Source organism: Gossypium hirsutum, chromosome D01, assembly GCF_007990345.1.
Source record: "Gossypium hirsutum isolate 1008001.06 chromosome D01, Gossypium_hirsutum_v2.1, whole genome shotgun sequence".
Classification (NCBI taxonomy): domain Eukaryota; kingdom Viridiplantae; phylum Streptophyta; class Magnoliopsida; order Malvales; family Malvaceae; genus Gossypium; species Gossypium hirsutum.
The window spans coordinates 8750346-8776176 of record NC_053437.1 but is presented as its reverse complement, the minus strand read 5'-3'; the positions used below and the strand labels follow the sequence as shown (position 1 = coordinate 8776176).

Here is a 25831-nt window from a genome sequence, read left to right as displayed (position 1 = left end):
TCTACATCAAGTTACATCGAAGGACAAGATTAAGTTTATCCATACAATCAAGGGATTTACGAGATTTAAAATATCCAACCTAACTTTCCATATCCTTATCATTGGGCCACCCAAGTTTCAAATGGACAAGCTTCTTTAATAACTCTTTGAATCGGGCCAACTCTCATGGGTCAACTTGTAACACCCTAAAATCCTTTATGTTTATTTTCGTATGTTTTTGACACAAATATATGTCCACCTTAGTGGTTATGTGTTCTGGGAGTGTCTGAGAAGTCTTGGTTTCAAGCCTTAGCTTGGGTAAATTTTTTGTTTTAAATGATTAAATCCCTATCTCCAACCAGTAGGCTTATTAATAAATGTTGGTGAAATATGTCAGAATGGGCCTGTTGGTCTAGGGGATGAGTGGCATGTTATTGTTGCCTGAGGTCTGAAGTTCAAATCCTTGCATGCACGAAGGGATTTAATTTTTGCAAGGATGGACGGCAAGAGTTTGTGTTTCATTAAAAGTCTGAGTAGTGGGTAAGTTGGAGTGATTTTAGGAGGAAATTATGGGATGTGGGAAGTTATCTTGATTTGGGAGATGTAGAATTCGGCTCTCTCTCTCACTGTTTCGAAATTTCGGTGGCAGATAGATTTTTTTCCTTTCTCTCTTATTTTACAATTTTGTTGTCGTTTGCTTCCCCTAAAACTTCCCTGTTGCTGCCAAATTTCCTCATTGGTTTTTTCTTCTCTCATTTGATTTTTATCGTATATTCTAATTTCTTTGGTACTGATTGTGTCATTCGATTTTCTTTTTGCTGTGACTATTTTTGTCTCCATCTGTTCTACTCCTTTTTGGTTTTGTTTTAATTATTTTTCCCTCACTTACTGTCGTTGTTCAAAATTCAGTTCCTTTTTTCTGTTCTCAATTTTTTACGCTAGCTTCTCTTCCCCTCAAGCTGGCCGTGCATAATTTTGGCTCCTCTCATTGGCCGAATATTGAAAGGTGAGTTCTACGTTACCCTTTGTCTATTTCGGTTTTGCACTCTACCCTATCGACTGTTGGTAAGTGAGTAAGTGTTTTTCGTATCGTTGTATAAGATGCTTAATGAAAGGTTGTATGTATATTCTTGGTTTTAATTGACTTGTTAAGTGAAATACAATTAAGGGTTGAAACAAAAGAGTTTTGTGGCTCTCGTGCTAGGTGGAGATCAAGGGTTGGTTGGTGCTTCATCAAGGAATTGAAGGTGCAGTTTCGGTTGATTTTGGTAAGGGGTTTCAGTTGCTGATCATTCCTTAACGTCGTTTGGCTTTGTTTGATTAATGAATTATGTAGTTGATTGAATGACGTTTTGGTTGAATTTAGGTTTTGGTGTACCAGGAGTGCGGCTTAACTCCTAACAAAGTCAGGTGTGTAATCACATCACTAAAAACATTAATCGGTGAAAAGCTGAAAGATAGGATTGAAGAAGCCACACAAGCATGGGACCGCTAGTATGGTAGGCTGTGTGATCGAGTATGGGCATGTGATCGTCGAGGCTGGCCATGTGCGATTCATGGGTCGGGTAGAATTGGGTCGTGTGGGCCACACGAGAGTGTGGGCCTACATGGGCTTGCAACATAGGCCTGTAGGCCCATCTTCACTGTTTGACTATTAAGGTTGCACGGGTCGCCCAAGTCGACTGTGAACCTACTGTAGGGTCAGTAAGTATACCTAGAGCCCTAATTGACTGAAATGGTTAAAATACTATTATATCCCTATATGAGATAGATATGTATGTCTGTATGTTAAGCATGCTATATACACTATACTGATTATACATGATACCATAACATGTTTGTATGATGCATTGCATTGGGTTGGGGATTGATATTGATTGGAGGAAGTGTACTGAAAGGCTTCAAGCCTAACTTACTAAGAGCTCAGTTGCAACAACTATCGAGTGCCGCATTCGATACTATTTGGAGTGTAGGGATGGGTGGGTTGATTATATCCCTACATGGAGTGTAGGGTTGGACGGAGATGGAGTGTAGAGGCTGGTTGGGTAGGATTTTATAACTGTATAACTGTCACTGTTACTGTTCTGTGATGGGCTAAGGCCCTAATACTTAGTGATACTAAAATGGGCTTAGGCCCAAACTGAGATTATCTGTTATTGTTTCTTTGTGGCATGGGAATTACACACTGAGTTTACGTAAACTCACCCCTTCTGTTTAATCTGTACAGGTAATCCCTAGACATAGATGGATCGATGCGGTGGAGGCCTAAGTAGTGGTCACACAACTCTTTTCTTTCTTTTGCTATTTGATACATATTTACGATTTTAAGTTTTAATTTGGGTTATTTTTATGTAATAATGGCCCCTATGGATTTTTACCTAAAATTTGGATTTTATACTGTTTTCTGTTTATATCTGCTAGAAGTAAGTAAAATTCGGGTTTTCAAAAGGGATGAATGTTTTATCAAAATACCACGCACAAGCAAACTATTTTAAAAGCTTCCGCAAAGTATATCATTTTGAAAATGAATCACGGTTTGAGAATTAATGGAAGATAATGATAAGTTCTAAACGGAAAATGGTTTTAACAATGATATGGTTTTCAAACACATTTCCATGTGACATCGCTAGATTTGGCCATAACGTCCAGGCCGGGTTTGGGGTGTTACACAAATGATCCCCATGTCAATGATAGACCTTCATGGGATGCATTATGTGTGATTGTCATAGGCTTTGAACTGCGGCCTATGACATTCTCCCCAACCCATTCTCCAAATACCCTTATTGCGCCTTAACTTTTTCCCGACTAGTCTCACTATTGGGTCATCCCTTCTTTCAAAACTTTTTCCTCGACTTTTGTCACCTCTTAACTCGAACTGTCTTACTCATTGGTACATCTCGTTGGTAAAAAGCCACGGCTCACACTTGTCTACACTCTAAATCGCTTCAATTGGAATCCTCTCGATTCTCACAACTATGTTTCGGCATGCCTACAGTCCCTCAGCCTCATTGCTTAAGAACTTTGAAAAGGCCCTTACATTCTGTCCAAGCCAACAAGTTAGAATGTAAAACACTATCAATGTTTTCAAAATGTACCTTACTCATAGCATTTACTCTGGCCAACTGTCTAGTTTGCATCACCACTTTCGCAAATTCGATGAATCAACAGAAATGAGCCTCATTGATTTTAGCTTTAAAGTTTGTATCACTACTTCTTCCTCTAAGTCTGAAGCATAACTCACCTCTTCCTTGGGTGGAAGTCTCACCGACAACTTAGCAAACTTCACCGCTTTCCTCGAATTGAGCATTATTAGTCCTAGCTTCAATGTTTACATCGCCACTTTTTCCCTTAAGTTCGATGCCAAACTCACATCTTCTTTGGGTGGAAACCTCTCCGATGACTCAACAAGCTCCGTCGTTGCCTTTCTTGACCATGGATTGCTTTGGAAAGTTCCGTAACTCATACGAACAATGGCACAAGAAGCATTTTACTCGCTTCTTCTTGCTCCTCTTACCTTTCGATGGTTCTTCAGACATTTTCGCAACCTATGCGGACCATGACACAATAAACACTCTACTAGCTTGTTTTTTCTTTCGCCCTCCTTGGCTTCGGCACCCTTTGTGCTCGACCTAAGTCTCATGCCCTTACCTTCTGACTTGTCCTTCTCAGAAAACACAAATTTCTTTGGACATTTATTTAACATATGTGAACCATCGCAAAGAAATCATTTGATCTTGTCTCTCATTTTGTTGGTTTTCTTCTTCCCAACTTGTGGTTTCCCATTATCACCATCACTATTGCCATTGCCATTGCCATTATCTCTCATGTGGTTTCGCCCACATACGTCTCTTTTCTTAGACTCAAAAGACACAAGCTTGTCTTTCCTTAAACCCAACTTGACCACGGACTCCGCTACCATCATGGCTTTGGACAACTCTTAGACACCCTCTCATTGCAATTCCTGTTAGACCCATGACTTTAACCTATTCTTGAAAATAAGTAATGCCTCTTTCTAGATCACATCTAAAATTTGGAGCATGCATTCCTTGAACTCTCGAACATACTCCCCCATTGTGCCTCGTTGCATAAGTCATAGGAATTTTACCTGAGCTTCCTGTTCAGAAAATTCTAGATAAAACTGCATCTTCAACTCATGTTGGAACACTTTCCACGTCCTGATTTCACTATGCCATTTATTTGTGGACCTGTCTGGCCAAAATAAAAGTGCAATATTAGTAAGAAACATAGAAGTATTATTTACCTTAATCGCATCTTCCATGATGCCTTTGACACAGAAGTAGTGCTCCATCCTCCATAAGAAATTGTCCACATTGTATGTAGACCTTATCCTCGCAAACTCTTTCGGCTTCGGGACATCTACCTCACGATTTAGTGTTACACTCGATGCTTCATTCCCTATGGCTGCTCGACATAAGCAAACTCTCCCTCGAGCTCCTCTGTTCTTGTGGTCAAAACCTTCGTCGTGGCCATTGTTTCCTCTTTCAAAGCCATCACCATGGCCTCGAGAGTATCATTCCTCTCCATCAACTTATTCCTAAGGGAATTTAAAAACTCTTGTACATTTTCCCTATTAGAATTGAGAGACATGATTACATAGTCCTTGGATTGTTCCTCAAGTCGTCTATCCGTTCCTCGACCACTTTGAATGACTCCTTCTCAACCCTTATGGACTCCTCGAGTTTTTCCACTCGTTCTTTTATAGCCTATAGCCGACAACTTGTCCTTCAAAAGGATTGGTTTTCTTGCCAAATAATGGGTCTCCACTGACTCATTCTGATTAGAAAATTCTTTCAACATCTCAACGATCCTTTACAAATCAGCTCGAATACCACTTGTCATGGGGCTAAAACTTTAGTCTCGCAATCTGTGCAGCCTTAAGCGATCCTTTTATTCCAAACATGTCTAAGTCAAGCTCACCACCAAACAATTAAGGATTCATAAAGAAATCCTCCAAGGCACCAATTTATATAGTGAAAGCAACACAATCAAAAGAAGGCTCAAAAGAACAAAATAGCCACAGAAAACTTATACACGAGAGTTGTTTGAGTAAATGCTCTTAATTGTATTACTTTATCAAAGAATACAAGACTACAATCGATGAATGGATCATTGGATGATTTACAAATGAGGGGGAAACTCTCTATTTATAGTTGAGCTCCCCCAAAATCGACAGTCTAGATCAAGTTACATCGAAGGACAAGATTAAGCCTATCCTTACAATCAAGGGATTTACAAGATTTACAATATCAAATCAAATCTAATCTTATAGTATATGATTTCCCTCAATCTTCTAATATTAGTTTCCTTAATTGCCAAAGTAGCCTAACCTTCCATATCCACATTTAGATATTCACCTGAACTTTTGAAGATCAACTCCACAAAAAACAATTGACAACAAGGGCCTTGGAGTTTGCATTGTTCAGTTTTTTGTCATTTCTAGTTCAAGTCACTTTAGGTTTGGAAGTCCTCAAACAACATGCATTAGTTGTTGGTGATTCCTAACTAGTCAAAATTGAATGCTAGGCATGTTCATCCATAGACTTAAAACTTTCCATCATTGCCTTGTAGTAGCCATAGTTTGTTTCATCCAATATGGGGGATCTTGAGATTGATGATCCTTTCCTCTCAATTACAAATCAATGACATGTGATGTTTCGAATTCAGAATTAATTAAATTTGGTTCTAGATTTTTGTTCAATTACAACTAGACAAACTAACTAATAATTGTAAAATAAGATATGGAAACAAAAGTTTAGTTACATAGTTTGAAAACTTTCTACATCTGCTGAACCTTGCCCAAAGAGTAGTCCACTATAAATCAAAAAATACAATATGTGTTTTAAGTTTAACTCACCAAGTTGCAACCTCACTCTATTCCAATCTAGATCACTCTCCCACTAAGTCTTTCCCCATGGACGCTTAGTTGTAAATTGATAAACAAAATAATTTACTTACGCAAATATACGTTGAAAATCAGTTTCTCAATGAACAACTGCATGCTCTCTCTCTCTCTCTCTCTCTCTCTCACGTACATTAAACTTAAACAAGTTGTCCCATATATAAGCATAATGTGTTCTGTTAACATACAATCAATGTGAATATCTAATTCCTCAAAAGTAGCCTCTGAATATGCCTTCAACAAAGAGTATATTGGCAAAGATCTTCTCGACATCAAACGCCTTGAAGATCAAACCTTTTATTTATTGGAACTTCAATCACATTGAAAGTATTGATTCAATCCTTTCTTGGCTTGAGTTTTACACGATATGTCTTCAATAATGAGCTACTAAAAGTCCTCAAAGATAAGCAATTAAAAGCTACAAATAATTTTGGTCAAAATATACTAACCAAATAAGGCAAGCTACAATTGTCTATCAAATGTTTCTCAACTTGCAATTGACGTTGCATCTAGCCCCTATAACTAGAACAAAAAGAATTAATTATTCAATTTATGTTCATTGTTGATCTAAATGACACCAAGTTGGTAAAATCTTAGGAAAATATGAGAGTTGACTCTAGCTAACTAGTTGAATAGTTAGCAATCTAACAAAGATACATACCAACTTAGGTTGTGAAGATTGATGATAGTGATGATTAAGAGTTTAGTTATTACTTATAAGCTATACATCAACTTAGGTACAACTAGACATTACTTATAAGCTATACACCAACTCAAGTACCTATACCTTGATGTTGAATCTAGTATTTAGTTAATTTCATTATTAATTATTTTTTAGTTGTTATATTTAATACTTAGTTAATTTTCTTATTTAGTTGAGTTGAGTAGTTAAATTATTTATGATTGTAATATGCTTTTCTAGGATTTTATTGTCGAAATACTTCCATTAAATGAAAATATTTCATTGTAATTATGATTTGACAATGATATCGTGGAGCTACAATTATCGAAGTGATAGTGATATAAATTATTAATTTAAAATTATATTTTTATCACCATTTTATTGCAACTAGAAACCATCAAAGCTTCACCGAATACCTAATGCAAAGGATAGTTCTAACACTTTGCTTAAAATGAGATCTTCAACCTTCACCAAATGATCATCAACAAATATAACAAAGATCCATCAACCTACAAAAGGAAAGTTTTAATCATAAAATTACACCGGCCAATGCATCCTTCAGTGACTCATATGCATCAATCTTGTACAAAAAAAACAACATATGCATATACACAAACCCTCAAAATTATCGTAGGAGCCGCATAAGATCCTCCTAATAGAACAATGCATCATTCAATCACATCGAAAAAAACATGTAAAGAGCCATTGATGACTATATCATTGGCTCTTCCCCATAAGACACTTGTACAATGAAGGTCCTAGGTACCATAAAGGTTATAAATAGCCCAATCCTATCACATTCTATCCCAGGATATTTTACACACTGTTACTCTGCTCAAACACTTCCTCAAGCCACAAACACCTACCTTAGCACCTCTTATTACCTAAAGGCTCTCCACACCTCTATGTAAACTTTCGTCCTTCTTCGACATACAAACTTTGTGTTATTAAAATACACACTGATTATTTATGTAGTCTGATGGTAAAATATTAGAATAATCAATTAAGTAGTGATTTTTTTAAGTCATTGCTATATTCAATTTTGATAATTCAAAAATATAAAAATAAATAAATAATGGATACTTATAAAGGTTGTCAATGGTTTTAATCCAAATTATGTCATGAGTTATTGAAATATCAACTTAGTTGAAAACTCTCCAAATTTTTAAAAATAATAAATTTTATTATAAGTATTTATATCTTTTAATAAATTTATATTTTCTTTAAATTAACTAGCGTAAACGATCTTAAAAGAAATCGATATTATATATTTTCTTTCTTCCCCGCCTAAAACGATGGGTGGCAATCTAAACGCTCAAAATCTTTTATAATCCAAGCTAGTGAAATCAACTCTAGTTAATTAATCAAAGAACATTGAATTTAGCTGAAAATGCATTTGTTGAGAATCGATTGGTGGGATTTGTGGAGTGGAGAAATCTTGGTCAATGGTGTTCAAAAGTAAAATCAGTAAAGAAATCATGAGATATTCCAACACATTTATGAACATGGCAACAGTGCCTCCACAACACTAAACTAGCAGACACACACACAAAAAAAGGGCCTTATCTCCTTTTCGTTCACTTTCAAATTTCAATTGCTTTATTTCTTTCTTTCTTGATAGAAAAATGGGTTTTATCTGAAAAAAACTGAATCAATTGTCTCTCTCTCTTTTCTTTTTCTGGGTTTTATGCCTGTCTGGATTCTCAATTTGTTCTTTGAAAAAACTAAACTGCTTTTGTTTGTTTTCTCAGACAATGGTACTAGTAAAGGGAACAGCCTCTGGTTCTACCTTATCTCTCCCTGCCACTTTAAGACAAAAGTTGGTGCCTGATCAACAGTTCTTGTCTTCTGAGTTCTGTTTTTTTTCCTTGACCATTATGTATAAATTCCTGGACAATTTTATGACCTGAAACATGATTGCAAGGGCCAAGTGACACACTCTCACACGTGGCTTACATTGTCATGTTTTAATATGACAATTAAATTTTTGCCATACATTCTTTCGAATGCATGTATCTTAAAAGGTTATAGTCTTGAAGAGGATTTCATATGAACTAATTTCAGTATAAGCTAATGAATGGGATTTAACAAGAAACAATGAGTGGTCAGGTGATTTTATTTGATATGATAAAGTATTGGCTGATTAGCTAATTATAAACTCAAACCCTAATCTAGCATTAAGGAGTATGCATGTAAATTGATTCCAATTTTTATAAAGTCTTTCATCTAAAGCACCTATCATCATTTGACAGAAATTGGATTCTCTTTACTCCACTGAAAAAGGTATCATTGTTTCTTTATTAATTTATAACAAGCCAGGCTACTAGGCTTGGTTCTGCATAGGTATTAGATTCCAGGAGATGTGCATTGAGCTTTTCAGTTTGTAGCTTTATTGGTCATTTCAAGTTCGAACATTCAGAAACAGTAGTTTAATTAGTTTATAACTACAAGAGATAATGAATAAATGTAATGAAGAAAAGTTGGTTTTCTTTTTCTTGAAAGTAATGGGAAAAAGATGGGTGCTTATGGTAGTTACCTTTCTTGTTTGCCATTTCAGTAAAAGGATATATTCCTTTCTGGAATTAAGACCAAATTCCCATAAAATGTGATGATTATCAGGATATTAACAGATAAAAAGAACGATTTTTTTTTGGGGGGCGTATGAACTGTTTTGGTACATGGCTAAATCAAGAGTCCCTATGCATATTAAACGACAGTTATAAGATAAGTTGAAAGGAAAAGAAACATGATATCATGAGAGGGGATGGTTAATCTAGAATGGCTTCATTTAACTTTTACCTAAGATGATTACAAAAACAGATCTTATGCACTTCCATTGAAAAAGCTACCAATTAAGAGTATTATCCCCTTGATTTTCCCTTAATTCATGTTGATCCATTGCTTGTGGCCAGGAAACCATTTGGGACATTTTGGACTGAAGAAGCTAGACACAGCCCTTGAGTTCAACAGCTCAACAATGGGAGCAAATTTCACACATCTTGGAGTCTTGTACTGGTTAATTGATGCACCTAAGCTGATGGCATAATCCATCAGCTTGTCAAATGTCCCCGGTTCAACAATCTTGATCTCAAGGGGTCCAATTGATTTGTCACATACACGCCCTTGGCGGTATACACTGTTGAGGGACTCTTCAATTGTCAAGCAACAGTCCTCAAAAACTGAGGGAGGAATTGGGGTGGTACCATTGAGACTAAGTTCCCAGTACAGCACATAGTGGCCTGGAATTGTAGTGGTATCTGCATAACTAGTGTACTCAGCCAATGTTGCATCGAATGGCAGAAAATGGTTCACTGCATTCTTCACAGCATTTTGAAGTTCAACCTCATCAGTCTTATCTGAATCAATGCACAAAACTACATTTTTCCTGCATATGAAATTGAACTGCGGTGCATTGTTTTTGAACCCTGCTACCCTTAGCACATCACCAACTCTATAACGATAAAGCCCTGCAAAAGCATTAATTTGTAGATTCAGTAGATGCAGGCAAGTAAAATTATATTATAACTCTTAAAATATTTACTTAATGTATTACCTGAATAAGTGGTGACAACGAGTTCATATTCTTGGCCAAGCTTAACGTCAACCAGGTCAACCAGTTCTTGTTGTTCCTTCTCATTGAGAGTTTTGGGCACCGATATAGAACTATTGACCCCATTGTTCCTTTGAACCGGCAAGAACTCAAAGTAGGCCATTGTGGGAATGAGAGTGTAGGAAACTTCACTTGGCTTGCAAAGAGGGTTGAGGTTGACACCAAAATAGCATTCACTCGATGCATACATGGTGCAGACGAGAGGGAGGCCATTGGTGTAGTAATCAAGAGTGGGAATGTACTGTGACATGGTCCCAGTCACAATCACATCCACATATTTTGTATTGGGCCATAACCTGGTAATGATCCCTTGCCATGAATCTTTGCTGCACTCGGCCTCAATGAAATCAGCAAGTTGAGGATCAGGTTTCAGGATTTTCATAACAGCTTCTCTCACAGATTGGTCAGTGATTTGAGAATCAATGGTTCCTGTTCTTATATCATTGCAAAGGAAACGCCAATGTTTTTCAAGGAACTTGATGGCCCTGATGAAGCCAGAGGCAAAAACAGCACCCACCCTGAGGACCTCTTTGTGTTGGCAAAGTCCACAAAGCATTTGAGAGTACATGCTTTGGTAAGAATCGGGACAAAGGATGGTTTCATTCGGGCTAGTGTAGTTGGTGTAAGGGTCATATGGCCTATCCTTGAAATGGGTGCTTTTGTAGTAGCTAGTGAGAACAGGGCGTGCCACCAGGCCACCAGGTGTCTTGGCCTCGGATTTTATAAACAAAAAGTACATTCCTTTGCCTTTGTCTAGACCAGGGACAAATTGGCTCATAACAGGCATCAACAGGCTATAGAGCAGTGACCTCCTCCCTAACTCCTCTTCAATTGTTGGCATCAGCTTTCTCTCACCACCTGATGTCCCAGAGCTGCAAAGAAGAAACCGAGACCATCCATTTAGCCAAAACCAAAATAAACCTGAAATCTACAAGGCCATTATTGCGGAGGAAGTAAAAACAGGAAAAACCTCTAAAAAACATAAGAATAAAAAGGAAAGGATGTTTAATTTGCTGACCTTGTCAAAAACTCAGAAATCGGGTGGGAAGAAAGTATGGGAGAGGTATCACCATTGGCAATACGGTCAACATAAGGTTGGATATCCTCATAGGTGATGACAGGCATGATTGTTTTGAAAGTCTCTCTATCAGTGTGACCATTAAGGCCATGTGTTTGCAGGTACTCAACATGAGCATTGCGTGAAAGAATCTCTTCAAGGACTTTCTTTTGAACTTCATCAGCGTTTGAAGTCACATCCTCAATGAACTGAAGGATTTTCTTGTTCTTCAGTTCCAGGTTGTAATCTGTAGTAGGTTTGTGTGTGTTCTTAGGTGCTTCTGGCATGATTCTGATATTTTTTTTCCCTATAGCTTTTGCACTTTTTAATGGGAGAAAAGGCTTTCCTAAAAGAAATGAGAAGGGGAAAAGCCTGTACTGTAAGAGCCAAGAAAGAGGTGTTTGAAATAGAACAGATGTAGTCTTTAGTTTTAGCTTTGGTGTGAAGAGAAAAGTGGGAAGAAGTTGGGTATAAATAGAGTGGGAAATGAAGTTGGCTAAGCTTTACTTTTATGTATTCTTTTGGGTTTATTTGCAAATCGACCCTCCAACTATAGCAGTTCCTTCAAACAGTTCTTTGAAAATTTTACAAGTACAAAAAATCACAGTTGTTGAAACCAGAACGGATCAACCAGTCAAACCGTTTAGACCAAGAAAAAGGTTGATATATCGATCTAGATAAAATAATTGTACTCATAATTAATTATTACAAAACATAATCGAAGTAATATTAAAATTTAAACCAAAATGTCGCAATCTTACCATTAACTAACTTCTTTATTGTTAATAAATATTTTTAATCAACCTTGATTTGTTTAAATCTCTAACTAATTATACTTGCTTAAACACTTAAATTTGTGCATCATCCAATAACATTAATACATACCGACTAAATTAGGAGGTTGAATGATTAGGGGCATTTTTTTCATAATTTAAGATTCCAACTTTACTTCCTGCATCGATATGTTATAAGGGTTTGACCGCATTTCATCTTCCGATAATAAAAATCCGATATTTGATTACTTCTATGCGTCATCAATAATACTACATTAGCATTGTTCAAAGGTTCTATTTTCAAAAGTTACTGACATCAAAAACTTACATTATCACATGACATCTTATTATTGTAACAAGGCTGCTGAATAACTTTATTATTAAAATACAAATCCACACATTTAAATATATATTTTTTTATTTTACAATTCATTAGCCATATACCTTACTAGTTCTAATCAAAACTAAACTTTCGCCAAAAATATATTAGATTATTGACAAACTCACCATGTAACTGTAATTTTTAAAAATTTTCTTACTTAATTGAAGTAGTAAAGTTGAATTGTTAAAAAAATATTATGTTTTGGGTTTAAATTCCATGTTGGATTGTAACGCTTCAAAATCTCTTATATATATTTTTCGTATGTCTATAACACATAAATTGTATGTCTACTTTAGTGGTTAAATGTTCTGGGAAGTGTTTGAGAGGTCCCAAGTTTAAGACTTAGCTTGGTCAAATTTTTGTTTTTAAATGAATAAACCCCTATCTCTAATCAGTATGCTTATAGATATATGTTGGTACAATATATTAGAATTGGCTTGTTGGTTTGGTGGCTATGGTGTCAGTTGAAGTATGGGAAGTTTGGAGTTCAAGTCCTTATGCTAGTAAAGAGGATATATTTTTGCTAGTGGTGGACGATTTTGGATAGGAAGAAAGAGTGGTGGACGATTTTAGGGTGTTTGAGTTATAGTAGGGGAGTATGGGAGCAAATTGAGGGGTTATCTATTTTAATTCAGATTTTCTTTTTTTCTCTCTTTTTGGAAAATTTGTTTTCTCTCTCCCCAATTCCAAATTCTGATTTTTTTCTTATGTCACCTTGCACAGTGCCAAAATTCTCTGATCTCCCTCTTCAGTCTTGTTTTTCTTTTCTTTCACTTTTGTTGAAATTCTCCTTGAATCCTCTCTTGCCGACTTTCATTTTCTTCTTTTTGTTTGTTGCCGATTACTTGTTGATTTTTTTCTTCTCTTCTTTCTACTTTAGTTTCTCCATTAGTCCATTCCTTCTTTAATCTTTTTGCTGCATTTTGTCATCTCTAATTTGTTTTCGTGCATTGGTGGTAAGTTTCGTAACTATGGTGTATTTTGATTTATGGATTCTTGTTAAATCGGTCGACCGTTTCTTTGTTGAAGGTTAAGGGCTGGAGGAATTCGGTTAGCGTTGGAGCAGTGTGGTTCCACTGTTACTTGCTTAGTAGGTAAGGTGGTTATGTTTTGTGAATCAGGGGAATTTTTTCTATTCTCTTGGTTATGAAGATGTGAATTGTTGTTAACATTGGGTCTTTTAGAATCGTCAGTAACGAATTGTGGGAGTGGTGACCTATCTTGCTTGGATTCGTAGTTGGGAGTTGCTTGATTTTGAAGGTGTTGATGACCTCAGAAGTGCTTTTAAGTAACAAACCAACCAAGTGTGTAAACACAACTCTGGAAATGAAAATTGGTGAAAAGCTGAAAAATGTGATTGTCGACGCTACACGGGCGTGCGGTCGCCTGTGTAGTAGGTCGTGTGATCGAACATGGGCGTGCGATCGATGAAGCTGGCTATGTACAATTTATGGGCCGGGCTAAATTGGGTCGTGTAGGACACATCGATACGTGGGCCCTACACGGACGTGTGGGAATATTGGGCCAGGCCGTGAGATCCATACGACCAAGACCATTTTAGACCATGTGGGCCACACGGACGTGTGGGCCTACATGGACATGTAACATAGGCCGTGGGCCCATTTTCACTGTTTGACTGCTAAGGTTGCACGGGTCGGCCAAGTCGACTGTGACCCTACTATAGGGTGCGTAAGTTTACCTAGACCCCTAATTGACTGAAATGATTGAAAGAATGTTATATGCTTATATAAGATAGCTATGTATGTCTGTATGTTGAGCATGCTATATATACTATACTGATTATACATGATACCATGACATGTCTAAATGATGCATTGTATTGGGTTGGGAATTGATATTGATTGGAAGAAGTGTACTGAAAGGTTTCAAGCCTAACTTACTGGCAGCTCAGCTATAACTACTGTCTACTGCCGCATTCGGTACTATTTGGAGTGTAGGGATAGGTGGGTTGATTATATCCCCACATGACGTGTTGGATTGGACGGAGATGGAGTGTAGAAGTTGGTTGGGTAGGATTTTATAGCTGTATAATTATCACTGTTACTGTACTGTGATGGGTTAAGGCCCTAATGCTTACTGTTACTGAAATGGGCTAAGGCCTAAACTGATACTAATACTGATATTGAAAAGGGCTTAAGCCCAAACCGAGATTATCTGTTATTGTTTGTTCGTTTGCATGGGGATTATACACTGAGTTTTTGTCAACTTTCCCCTTCTGTTTAATCTGTACAGGTAATCCCCAAACATAGGCGAATCGGTGAGGCAGAGGATTCAGCGATGGCCACATAACTCATTTTTGTTATTTAATACTTATTTACGATTTTAAGTTTTATTTTAGGGTATTTTTCTGTAATAATGGCCTCTAAGGATTTTTACCTAAAATTTTGATTTTATACTGTTTTCTGGTTATATTTACTGGAAATAGGTAAAAATTAGGTTTTTAAAAGAGATGAATGTTTTATCAAAATACCACACTCACGCAAACTATTTTAAAAGCTTCCACATAGAATAAATATTTTAAAAATTTTCGACTGATTAATTAACATGACTTTAGAATTAATAAGTAATACTTAAAAGTTTCTAAGTGGAAATTGTTTTAAGCAAAGTTACGGTTTTCTAACACAACCTACGATTTTCAAACACACTACCATATGACATCACCAGATTCGGCCATAACATCCAGGTCGGGTTTGGGGTGTTACATTTAGTGGTATCAGAGTCAGGTTGCAAAACTCAGCTGTGGATATGGGTTTTTAAGACGTGATTTTCGAGAACTTATTTCTAAATATTTTTACTAAAAGTATGGTACACCGAGTCTCCGGCGCCGATCTAGTAAGTTTCCTGAAACTATTTTTGATAGTATATCCTGAAACTGCTATAGGTACTATATACTGAGACTACTATAGATAGATTGTACTGAAAACACTCAAGTTAGTGTATATTGATACTGTAGTAAACTGATCGACACTAATAGACACTGCGTTGTACGAAAACAAACGTTACACTTCTGATACTATTTTCCTAAAATATCTGTTAATAAACACTAGAACTGTAAGCTGATGCATAAAATTGTAAATACAGATTAACACGAATAGACAATAAGCATAAGAGGTACTCACGGATGGAGTAAAAGAGGCCGTGGTATAGGCCGTAGAAGTGCTCAAGCTAGGTCCTCATTTTTTGGCAACTTGCCTAATTTGGATACAAGTGAGACACCGACTTCACTCATGACCAAAATTAGGTCTCATGATCGTGCGGCTGGGGACAACGCACTGTCTCAAGCCATGTTAAGGATTCTATAGAGGGTCGTTGGGCCCAATACTGGAGCAGAGGCCGTAGGTCGGTTACGAAACGACTCCGATCTAACGGAGTTGAGCTTTTTAGGGGTGTTGCTGGAGTTTTCCCTAATGTGGTAGAATACTGGATTAAGGCCACAGAGAGGAGTATGGACGACCTGGACTACACCCCTGAGCAAAAGTTGAAGGGTGTTGTATCGCTGCTGCGTGATGAGGCTTATTAGTGGTGGCTCACTGTTAAAGAGAGTACTCAGCCCGATCGACTGACCTGGGAGTTCTTTAAGATCATTTTACAAGAGAAATATGTGGGGGCCAGCTATGTGGATGCCCGTAGAAGAGAGTTCTTGAATCTGACTCAGGAGGGACAGATCAGTGGTCGAGTATAAGGCTGAGTTTTTATGACTGAGCCGCTATGGACGTGGTATGGTGGCGACTGACTATGAGCGATGTGTTCGCTTTGAGGATAGCCTCAGGGATAATCTGAGGGTTGTGATAGCTCCACAGGGGGAGCAAAATTTTGCTGCATTGGTTGATAATGTGAAGATCACCAAGGAAGTGAAGTGCACTGAGCTCCAGAACCGTGACAGAGAAAGAGGTAGGAATAAGAAAGATTTGAAGCCCTCGAGTTCCGTTCAGAGGCCTAAGAAAAATGCTAGAGTTGATGGCCGATCAGAGTAGGGGCTCCCATTACTACTACTAGACAGTTACTGTGCACTAACTGTGGTAGGCATCATCAGGGCGAGTGTTGGAAAAGAACTGGGGCATGTTTGAGATGCGATTCTCTAGAGCACCGTATTAGAGAGTGTTCACGGAGGTCTGATCTAGTGCAAGCTTCAAGTAATAATACTGCACAGCCACCAAGAGTAGTTCATCAGCCACCGAGGGGCCGGGGTCAGGCCAGAGGTGGTAATGGTTTAGGCCGTGGTCAAAGAGCACTGAACAGAGGTGCTGGACATACTAAGACAGTCAGCTCTAGTTTATGCTGCTCGTCGGCGAGAGGATGGAGATGCTCCAGACGTTATTACAGGTGCGTTCTTTATTTATAATGTACCATATATCGTACTGATAGATATATGATCCACTCACTCCTATATAGCTTGTACCGTATCTGAAAACTTGGGTATATTATATGAGAGCACTATGAGTGAGGTCACTGTACTGAGTCCGTTGGGGCAGTCAATAAGGGTTAACAAACTATTTAGAGATGTTCCTCTAGAGGTTCAAGGAGCTATCTTTTTGGCTGATTTGATGAAACTGTCTTCTAGGGAATTTGATCTGCTACTGTAAATGGACTGGTTGGTTAAACACCGAGTGAGCTTAGATTGTGCCACGAAAAGGGTTGTATTGAGAACTACGAAAGACAACAAGGCACTCGTAATTAGGAAACTCCGGGACTACTTATCGAATGTGATTTCTATATTGAGGGTCGAAAAGTTAGTTTGTAAGGGATGTGAAGCGTATCTGGCTTACATCAGTGTTTCAGATTTTAGAGGTTCCTCGGTTAAGGATATCAAGACGGTCAAGGAGTTTTCGAATGTTTTTTCTGAAGGGCTACATAGGTTACCTCCGAATCATGAAATAGAGTTCGAGATTGAGCTCTTTTCTGGTACAACTCTGGTGTCCATCACTCATTATAGAATGGCACTGAAAGAGCTTATGGAGCTTAAGGCTCAGATCTAAGAGTTATTGGATTGTGGGTTCATCTGACCTAGTGTGTCTCCGTGGGGAGCACTATTTCTGTTGGTGAAAAAGAAGGATCCATGCGTATGTATATTGACTATCGGTAACTGAATAAGTTGACCATTAAGAATAAGTACCCCCTACCGAGGATAGACGATATGTTTGATCAGTTCTGAGGTATTTCAATTTTCTCCAAGATTGATCTCCGATCGGGATATCATCAGTTGAGGTTTAAGGAGACTGATGTGCACAAGATAGTATTTAGGACTTGGTACGGTCATTATGAGTTCTTAGTGATACCTTTTGGACTGACGAATACACCAGTAGCTTTTATGGATCTGATGAACCGAGTGTTCTACCCTATCTAGATCAGTTCGTGGTGGTATATATTGACGACATACTGGTGTATTCGAGAACAAAGGATGAGCACGATGAACACCTTAGAGTGGTTCTACAGATTCTGTGAGATAAACAATTGTACGCCAAATTCAATAAATGTAAGTGATGGTTATGTGAAGTAACATTTTTGGGACATGTAGTTTCTACTGAGGGGATTAGAGTCAATCCTCGAAAGATTGAAGCTGTCTTGGATTGGAAGCAGCCTAAGACTGTATCTGAGATTCGCACTTTTCTGGGACTGGCAGGGTATTATCAACGATTTGTAGAGGGCTTTTCTCTGATTGCCTCACCCTTAACTAAGCTGCTACGTAAGGGTGTGTCATTTAACTAGACTGATTCGTATCAAGAGAGCTTTAAGAAGCTCAAGACTGTACTGACTGAGGCCCCTGTTTTAATACAGCCAGAGTCTGAAAAAGACTTTACTGTTTACAGCGATACATCACAAGTCAGTTTAGGATGTGTGTTGATGCAAGAGGGTAAGGTGGTAGCATACGCATCTTGTTAGCTTAAGACTCATGAGGAAAATTATCCAACGCATGACTTGGAGTTGGCCGCAGTGGTATTCGCACTGAAAATCTAGAGGCATTACTTGTATGGTGAGAACTGTATCATTTACACTGATCACATGAGCCTCAAGTACCTTCTCACTCAGAAGGAGCTAAATCTTAGGTAGCATAGATGGATTGAGCTGTTTAAGGACTACGATTGTACTATTGGATACCACCCTGGTAATGCTAATGTTGTGGCCGACGCACTGAGTCGTAGATCTATCACTGATCTGAGGGTGATGTTTGCTCGCCTCAGTTTATTTGATGATAGTAGTTTATTGGCCGAACTTCAAGTTAAACCAACATAGATAGAGCAAATTAAGAGTAAACAGATAGATGATAAGTTGTTCGGTTTTTGTTTCCGATAGGTTGAGAGTGGAAATATCGAGGATTTTGGACTGAATAGCGAAGTGGTGCTCTATTTTCGTAGGAGAATTTGAGTACCGAAAGATACTGAATTGGGGCAGTCTATACTACGAGAGGCGCATAGTAGCCCTTATACTATGCATCCTGGCGGAAATAAGATGTACTGCGACCTTCGTGAGTTATATTGGTGGCCAGGTCTTAATCGTGAAGTTACAGATTTTGTGGGTAAATGTCTGACATGTCAGCAGGTTCAGGCTGAGCATCAGTTACCTTCGGGGCTGTTGCAACTAATTAGGATTTCACTTTAGAAGTGGGAGCATGTGACTATAGATTTCGTTAGTGGGTTACCCCTCACACCCACTAAGAAGGATTCTGTATGGGTCATCGTGGATCGATTGACTAAGTCCGCCCATTTCATTTCGATTTGTACTGACTACTCTCTACAGAAGTTAGCTAAATTGTATGTGTCTGAGATAGTGAGACTACATGGGGTACCAGTTTCAATCATATCTAATAGTGATCATCGCTTCACGTCTCAGTTCTAGAAGAAGCTACATGAAGCTCTGGGTACAAGGTTGGACTTCAGTACTGTGTTCCATCCTCAGACTGACAGTCAATCAGAGAGGGTGATTCAGATACTGGAAGATTTCTTGAGAAGTTGTGTGATTGACTTGCGAGGCAGTTGGGAGGATTACCTCCCGCTAGCAGAATTTGCTTATAACAACAGTTATCAGTCTAGCATTCATAATGCACCCTACAAGGCATTATATGTTCGTAGGTGTCACACACCTTCATATTGGACTGAGTTAAGCGAGCGGCATGTTTTGGGCCCTAAACTAGTTTCTGATACCGAGGATAAAGTTAGGTTGATTCGAGATCGACTGAAGGCGGTATCAGACAAATAAAAGTCCTATGTGGATCTGAAGCATCGAGAGATTGAGTATTCGTTAGGGGATATCATTTTTCTCAAGGTCTCGCCGTGGAAGAAGGTACTGAGATTTGGTCGCAAGGGCAAGTTGAGCCTTAGATTTATTTGACCTTATCGTGTGCTTAAACGAGTGGGACCAGTTACTTACCAGTTAGAACTACCTCCAGAGTAGAACACAGATTCACAATGTTTTTCACGTCTCTATGTTGAGGTGCTACTGCTCTGATCCCACTCATATTGTTCTTGTTGAGGAGATTGAGGTAAGGCTGGATCTGACCTTTAAGGATGAGCCAGTGCAGATATTGGAGCGTGATGTAAAGGTTCTAAGAAGAAACCCATCCCACTGGTTAAAGTTCTCTACCATAATCATAGTACTGAGGAGGCCGCGTGGAAGGCTGAGGATGCAATGCATTAGCAGTATCCCCATCTATTTTGATCAGGTAAAATTTCGAGGCCAAAATTTTCTTTTAGGGGGTAGAGTTGTAAAGCCCCAAAATCTCTTATATATTTTTTCGTATGTTTGTGACACACAAATTGTATGTCTACTTCAGTGCTTAAGGGTTCTGGGAAGTGTTTGAGAGGTTCCAAGTTCAAGCCTTAGGTTGGGCAATTTTTGTTTGTAAATGAATAAACCCCTATCTCTAATCAGTAGGCTTATAAATATATGTTAATACAATATGTCAGAATTGGCCTGCTGGTCTGGTGGCTAAGGTGTTAGTTGACATGTGGGAGGTTTGGAGTTCAAGTTCTTATGCTAGCAAGGGGGATATATTTTTACTAGTGGTGTCATGGAGAGTTTGAGTAGAACTGAAATACCGATGTGGTAAAGGTGTAGTGGGAAGTGAGGAGAGAAAATTAAGGGATTTTGGATAGGGAGAGAGAGTGGTGGACGGTTTTGGGGTGTTTAAGTTGTAGTGGGGGAGTATGTGAGCAGATTGATGGATTGAGGGGTTGTCTAACTTAGTTTAGATTTTTTTCTCTCACTTTAGAAAAAATTTTTTCTTTCTCCCCAATTCCAAATTCTGATTTTTTTTATGTGTCACCTTACACATTGCCAAAATTCTCTGATCTCCCTCTTCAGTCTTGTTTTTCTTTTCTTTTAGTCTTGTCAAAATTCTCCTTGAATCCTCTTTTGCCAACTTTTATTTTTTTCTTTTTGTTTGCTGTCGACTGCTTGTTGAATTTTTCCTTCTCTTCTCTCTGCTTTAGTTTCTCCATTAGTCCATTCCTTCTTTAATCTTTGTTGCTGCATTTTGTCATCTCCGATTTACTTTCGTGTGTTGGTGGTAAGTTTCGTAACTGTGGTGTATTTTGATTTATGGATTCTTGTTAAATTGGTCGATCGTTTCTTTGTTGAAGGATAAAAGGGCTGGAGCAATTTGGTTAGCGTTGGAGCGGTGTGGTTCCACTGTTACTCGTTTAGTAGGTAAGGTGGTTATGTTTTGTGAATTAGGGGAAGTTTTTGTATTCTCTTGATTATGAATATGTAAATTTTTGTTAACATTGGGTCTTTCAGAATCGTCAGCAGCGAATTATGGGAGTGGTGACCGATCTTGCTTAGATTCGTAGTTGGGGGTTGTTCGATTTTGAAGGTGCTAATGACCTCGGAAGTGTTTTTAAGTAACAAACGAACCAGGTGTGTAAACACAACTCTAGAAACAAAAATTAGTGAAAAGCCGAAAAAAGTGATTGTTGACGCCACACAGGCGTGCAGCCGCCCGTGTGGTAGGCCGTATGATCGAATATGGGCGTGCGATTGACGAAGCTGGCTATGTACGATTCATGGGCCGGGCCAAATTGGGTCGTGAGATCTATACGGTTATGTGCAGTTCATGTGAAAAGCTGAAAAATGTGATTGTCGACGCCACACGAGCGTGTAGGCCCACATGGGCATGCAACATAGGCCGTGAGCCCATTTTCACTGTTTGACTGCTAAGGTTACACGAGTCGCCCAAGTCGACTGTGAACCTACTGTAAGGTGGGTAAGTTTACCTAGACCCCTAATTGACTGAAATGATTGAAAGAATGTTATACGCTTATATAAGATAGCTATGTATGTCTGTATGTTGAGCATGCTATATACATTATACTGATTATACATGATACCATTACATGTTTGAATGATGCATTGCATTGGGTTGGGAATTGATATTGATTGGAGGAAGTGTACTAAAAGTTTCAAGCTTAACTTACTGGCAGCTCAACTGTAACTACTGTCTAGTGCCGCATTCGGTACTATTTGGAGTGTAGGGATGGGTGGGTTGATTATATCCCCACGTGGAATGTTGGGTTGGACGGAGATGGAGTGTAGAGGCTGGTTAGTTAGGATTTTATAACTACATAACTGTCACTATTACTGTACTGTGATGGGCTAAGGCCCTAATGCTTATTGTTATTGAAATGGACTAAGGCCTAAATTGATACTAATACTGATATTGAAAAAGGCTTAGGCCCAAACCGAGATTATCTGTTATTGTCTGTTCGTTTGCATGGGAATTATACACTGAGTTTTTGTAAACTCACCCCTTCTGTTTAATCTGTACAGGTAATCCCCAGACATAGGCGGATTGGTGTGGCAGAGGACTCAGCGGTGGCCACACGACTCCTTTTTGCTATTTGATACTTATTTACGATTTTAAATTTTATTTTGGGGTATTTTTCTGTAATAATGGCCTCTAAGGATTTTTACCTAAAATTTGGATTTTATATTGTTTTCTGGTTATATCTGCTAGAAATAGGTAAAAATCAGGTTTTCAAAATAGATGAATGTTTTATCAAAATACCACGCACACACAAACTATTTTAAAAGCTTCCGCATAGAATAAACGTTTTGAAAATTTTCGACTGATTAATTAACACGACTTTAGAATTAATAAGTAATACTTAAAAGATTCTAAGTGGAAATTGTTTTAAGCAAAGTTACAATTTTCCAACACAACCTACGATTTTCAAACAGACTACCATATGACTTCTCTAGATTCAGCCATAACGTCCAGGCCGGGTTTGGGGTGTTACATGGATTGACTGCTCTAACCATGGTGGAATATTTTCGAGATGTTAATGAACAAGGCTTACTTCTATTTATAAACAATATCTTTTGTTTTGTCCAAGCGAGATCCAAAGTATCTGCCTTCTTGGGTAGAGTGCCTTCCACTATGGGTTATCAACCCACCCTTAGTACCGAAATGGGTACTTTACAAGAAAGAATTGCTTCTACCGAGGAGGGATCCATAACTTCTATTCAAGCAGTTTATGTACCTACAGATGATTTGACCGACCCAGCCCTTGCCACAACATTTACGCATTTAGATGCTACTATCGTCCTATCAAGAGGATTAGCTGCCAAAGGTATTTATCCAGCGGTAGATCCTTTAGACTCAACATCCACTATTCTCCAACCTCGAATCGTTAGTGTCCATAATGTGTAAATATTTTTCTAGATTTTTTCATAAAAAGAATACCTTATGCTTTATAAAAAAAAGGGGGGCTTTTAGTAAATTCTCCACTAAGTTGAGATTCGGTTGAAGGGTAACAGCAACTTAATAAAAATTTAAATATTAGTATAAATAGACAATTGGGATTAAATTAGACTATAAATTCTATCACGCGAGTATGTGTGCAGAAATCGCGTATTTAGAATGTAGGTATGTGTTTAAAAAATACAATATATAATAAAAAGTATTGTTTGAAATTAATAATAACAACAAATATGCAATATGTATGAAATTAATAGGGAAAAATAGTTTAAATTGTAAGTTGTAAAAGGAAATTAAATAGGCAAATATGTCATATTAAAAATAATGGACGCACTGTAATTGTTTATAATTTTCATTTTTCTATAGAAAAATACATCAAAAAGTTATCATGCTTGTGAAAAGAAAATTCAATAGTAAATATCTAATTATAAAAAATTAAATATCGAGTTGATTTGTGATACCAACTCAATCAATGACATTATCTATATACATGATGTGGGTGAGAGAACATTCTATGTAAAAATTTATTTTTAAAAAGAAAAAAATAGGTCTTATTTGATATACCATTGAAAAATTAAATATTTTCAATGATTTAATTTTTTACAAATGTTTGGTAAGTCAAAATAAAAATAATGTGATAGAATTTTTTTATAAAAAATGTAAAAAATAATTAGTAGATAAGAGTTACTTGTCACTTAATAGAGAATATTTTTAATTATTTTTATTTTTATTTATTTATTTTAATATTATATTATCTTATGAGAAATTACATTTAAAATTTGATTTTTTGTTTAGAATAAATTGAGATGTTTAAAAATTAAAGATAAAATATAGAATTTATTTTTTATAATCTCAAATTCATATTTATCAAACAATTTAATTATATTCCATAATTAATTTTAAGTAATATATCAAATAATTTTATAACTTAAATTCAATACTTATTTTTTTCAACACTTAAATTTTCAATTTATCAAACAACATATTATTCAATAATGATTATTGATAAAGTGGTAATGTACTTGTTTATAAATTCATTGAAAATGTGTTTGATATTTCAATATGTTAATTTTAATTATTTTATTTAAATATTATATAAAATAAAAAGAAGACAAAAATATCATCAAAATAATAATAAATTATTATTTTTCTAACTAAATTAATACATAATAACCCATTTATAATAAATGAATTCTATGTCATGGGTGTCATAGCACAACAGATTCATGGAATGCCAACTAATGGATTTGACTTTGCTATTCTATTTATGTTAAAACATAGTTTAATGGAGTGTCACCAATTTCTAAATATATTATTTCTCCTTTTCCATTATAAAAATCATACTCTCCAAGTATGATACAAATTGACATTATCCTTTTAAAATCATTAAATACATAAACATTAATAATTAATTAGTTTAAAAAATTTTCATTATTAATCATTTGTTTTTGAAAAAAGAAAGTGGGGGTATCCATGCTTGGTGGAAGGAGAATTTGAGTGGAGAGGTGCATAGTGCTTGGTGAGGGGATTTAAAGGATTCAATGAAATGTTTAAAATTGTTGTGTGTTTTGGGGTTGAGAGAATGTGTGAACAGTAGGGGGGAGTGTGGGAGACAGAGACAGTAATGCAAATCTTTGACCCTTAACATTACATCAACATTAAACACATTTTTTATTTTATTCTTTTTAACATCTCGAGGAAAAATATTAAGAAAATAAAAATTGGTGGTGAGTTAAGTAAGAGGATATAATTAATACTTTGTGGAAAACTATAAAAAGAAATTAATAATATATTGTAAATGAAAGCAAGATAAACTTGGCTCTTTCACATTTCAAGATGTTGTGTTCCATTATCCCACCTTTCTACCATTTTGGTTACATTTATATAAACAAGTCTATACATATAATGGTTTAAATCCATCATTCCTATACATGGTTTGAATAATATAAAGAAATTAATTAATGGGATATTGGTAGTGTTGAGAAAGATTGTGTAGAGTAAAGTTTCATTAATTGTAAATATAATGTTTGAATTCTACAACTTATTTTAGGTTTAAGTCATGTAAATTTCATTAAATCAAACATGTATTATTATAATTTACTTGCAAATCTTTTGTAATGTAATTGGGTTTAGGGGACCAATAATGTGGTCCTTAGTATCTTGTCGCCATGCATTAAGGTGGTGGGAAATTAAGGAAGAAAACTGTTGCCATTTTTATAAGATCCATAAAGGGAAGAATCATCACTGCATCGTGAAGGCAGGATCTTGTACCATAACCTGGACTTACAATTTCCTTTTTGTTGCTTTTGAGTTGAAATAATTAATTACTATGATTAAGTAAAGTAGGAATAGAGGCATTACCTGATGTTAATTGGCTGCCGGAAAGACTCAAAATCAAAGGTTAATGTTGAAGTATTGGATAATCACATGCAATTTTCTTTTAATTTTGTTAGGGTTAAGGATTTATCATGGTCTCACACTTCAAAAGGTCTTTGGACCTTGTGTTATTTCACTTCTTTTTATATCAAAACTACTACTACTTCCTGCTTGCGGATTCACATTAGAAAGTTTTAGTAAGGAATAGTTTTTGATAAATTGGTAGTGTATTTTTTTTATTTTATAAAGAGTTTTAAAAGATTGATATCTCTCTTTTTTTTTCCTTTAAATTTTACTAGATCTATATAGAACACTTGTCTTCTCCTAATTCTGCTTGT

General features: G+C 36.8%; 1 protein-coding gene across 1 annotated transcript; it reads right to left on the bottom strand.

Annotated features, from left to right (window-relative positions):
- Nucleotides 1-9285: 9285 nt before the first annotated feature.
- LOC107951777 (indole-3-acetic acid-amido synthetase GH3.6) lies at nt 9286-11686 on the bottom strand. Its single transcript, XM_016886910.2, has 3 exons — nt 11210-11686; nt 10135-11063; nt 9286-10048 (listed from the first exon to the last, which is right to left on the bottom strand). Exons 1-3 carry the CDS (start codon nt 11533-11535, stop codon nt 9462-9464), a joined length of 1842 nt encoding a protein of 613 aa, XP_016742399.1. The 5' UTR covers nt 11536-11686; the 3' UTR covers nt 9286-9461.
- Between the last annotated feature and the right edge of the window lie 14145 nt (nt 11687-25831).

Excerpts from the sequence above, each read along its gene's own strand:
- LOC107951777 (XM_016886910.2), bottom strand. The coding sequence starts at position 11,535 with ATGCCAGAAGCACCTAAGAACACACACAAACCTACTACAGATTACAAC. Across the intron at positions 11,064-11,209 it reads ATTTCTGAGTTTTTGACAAG|CTCTGGGACATCAGGTGGTG; the intron begins GTCAGCAAATTA and ends TCTTCTTTGCAG. Across the intron at positions 10,049-10,134 it reads CGTTGTCACCACTTATTCAG|GGCTTTATCGTTATAGAGTT; the intron begins GTAATACATTAA and ends ATGCTTTTGCAG.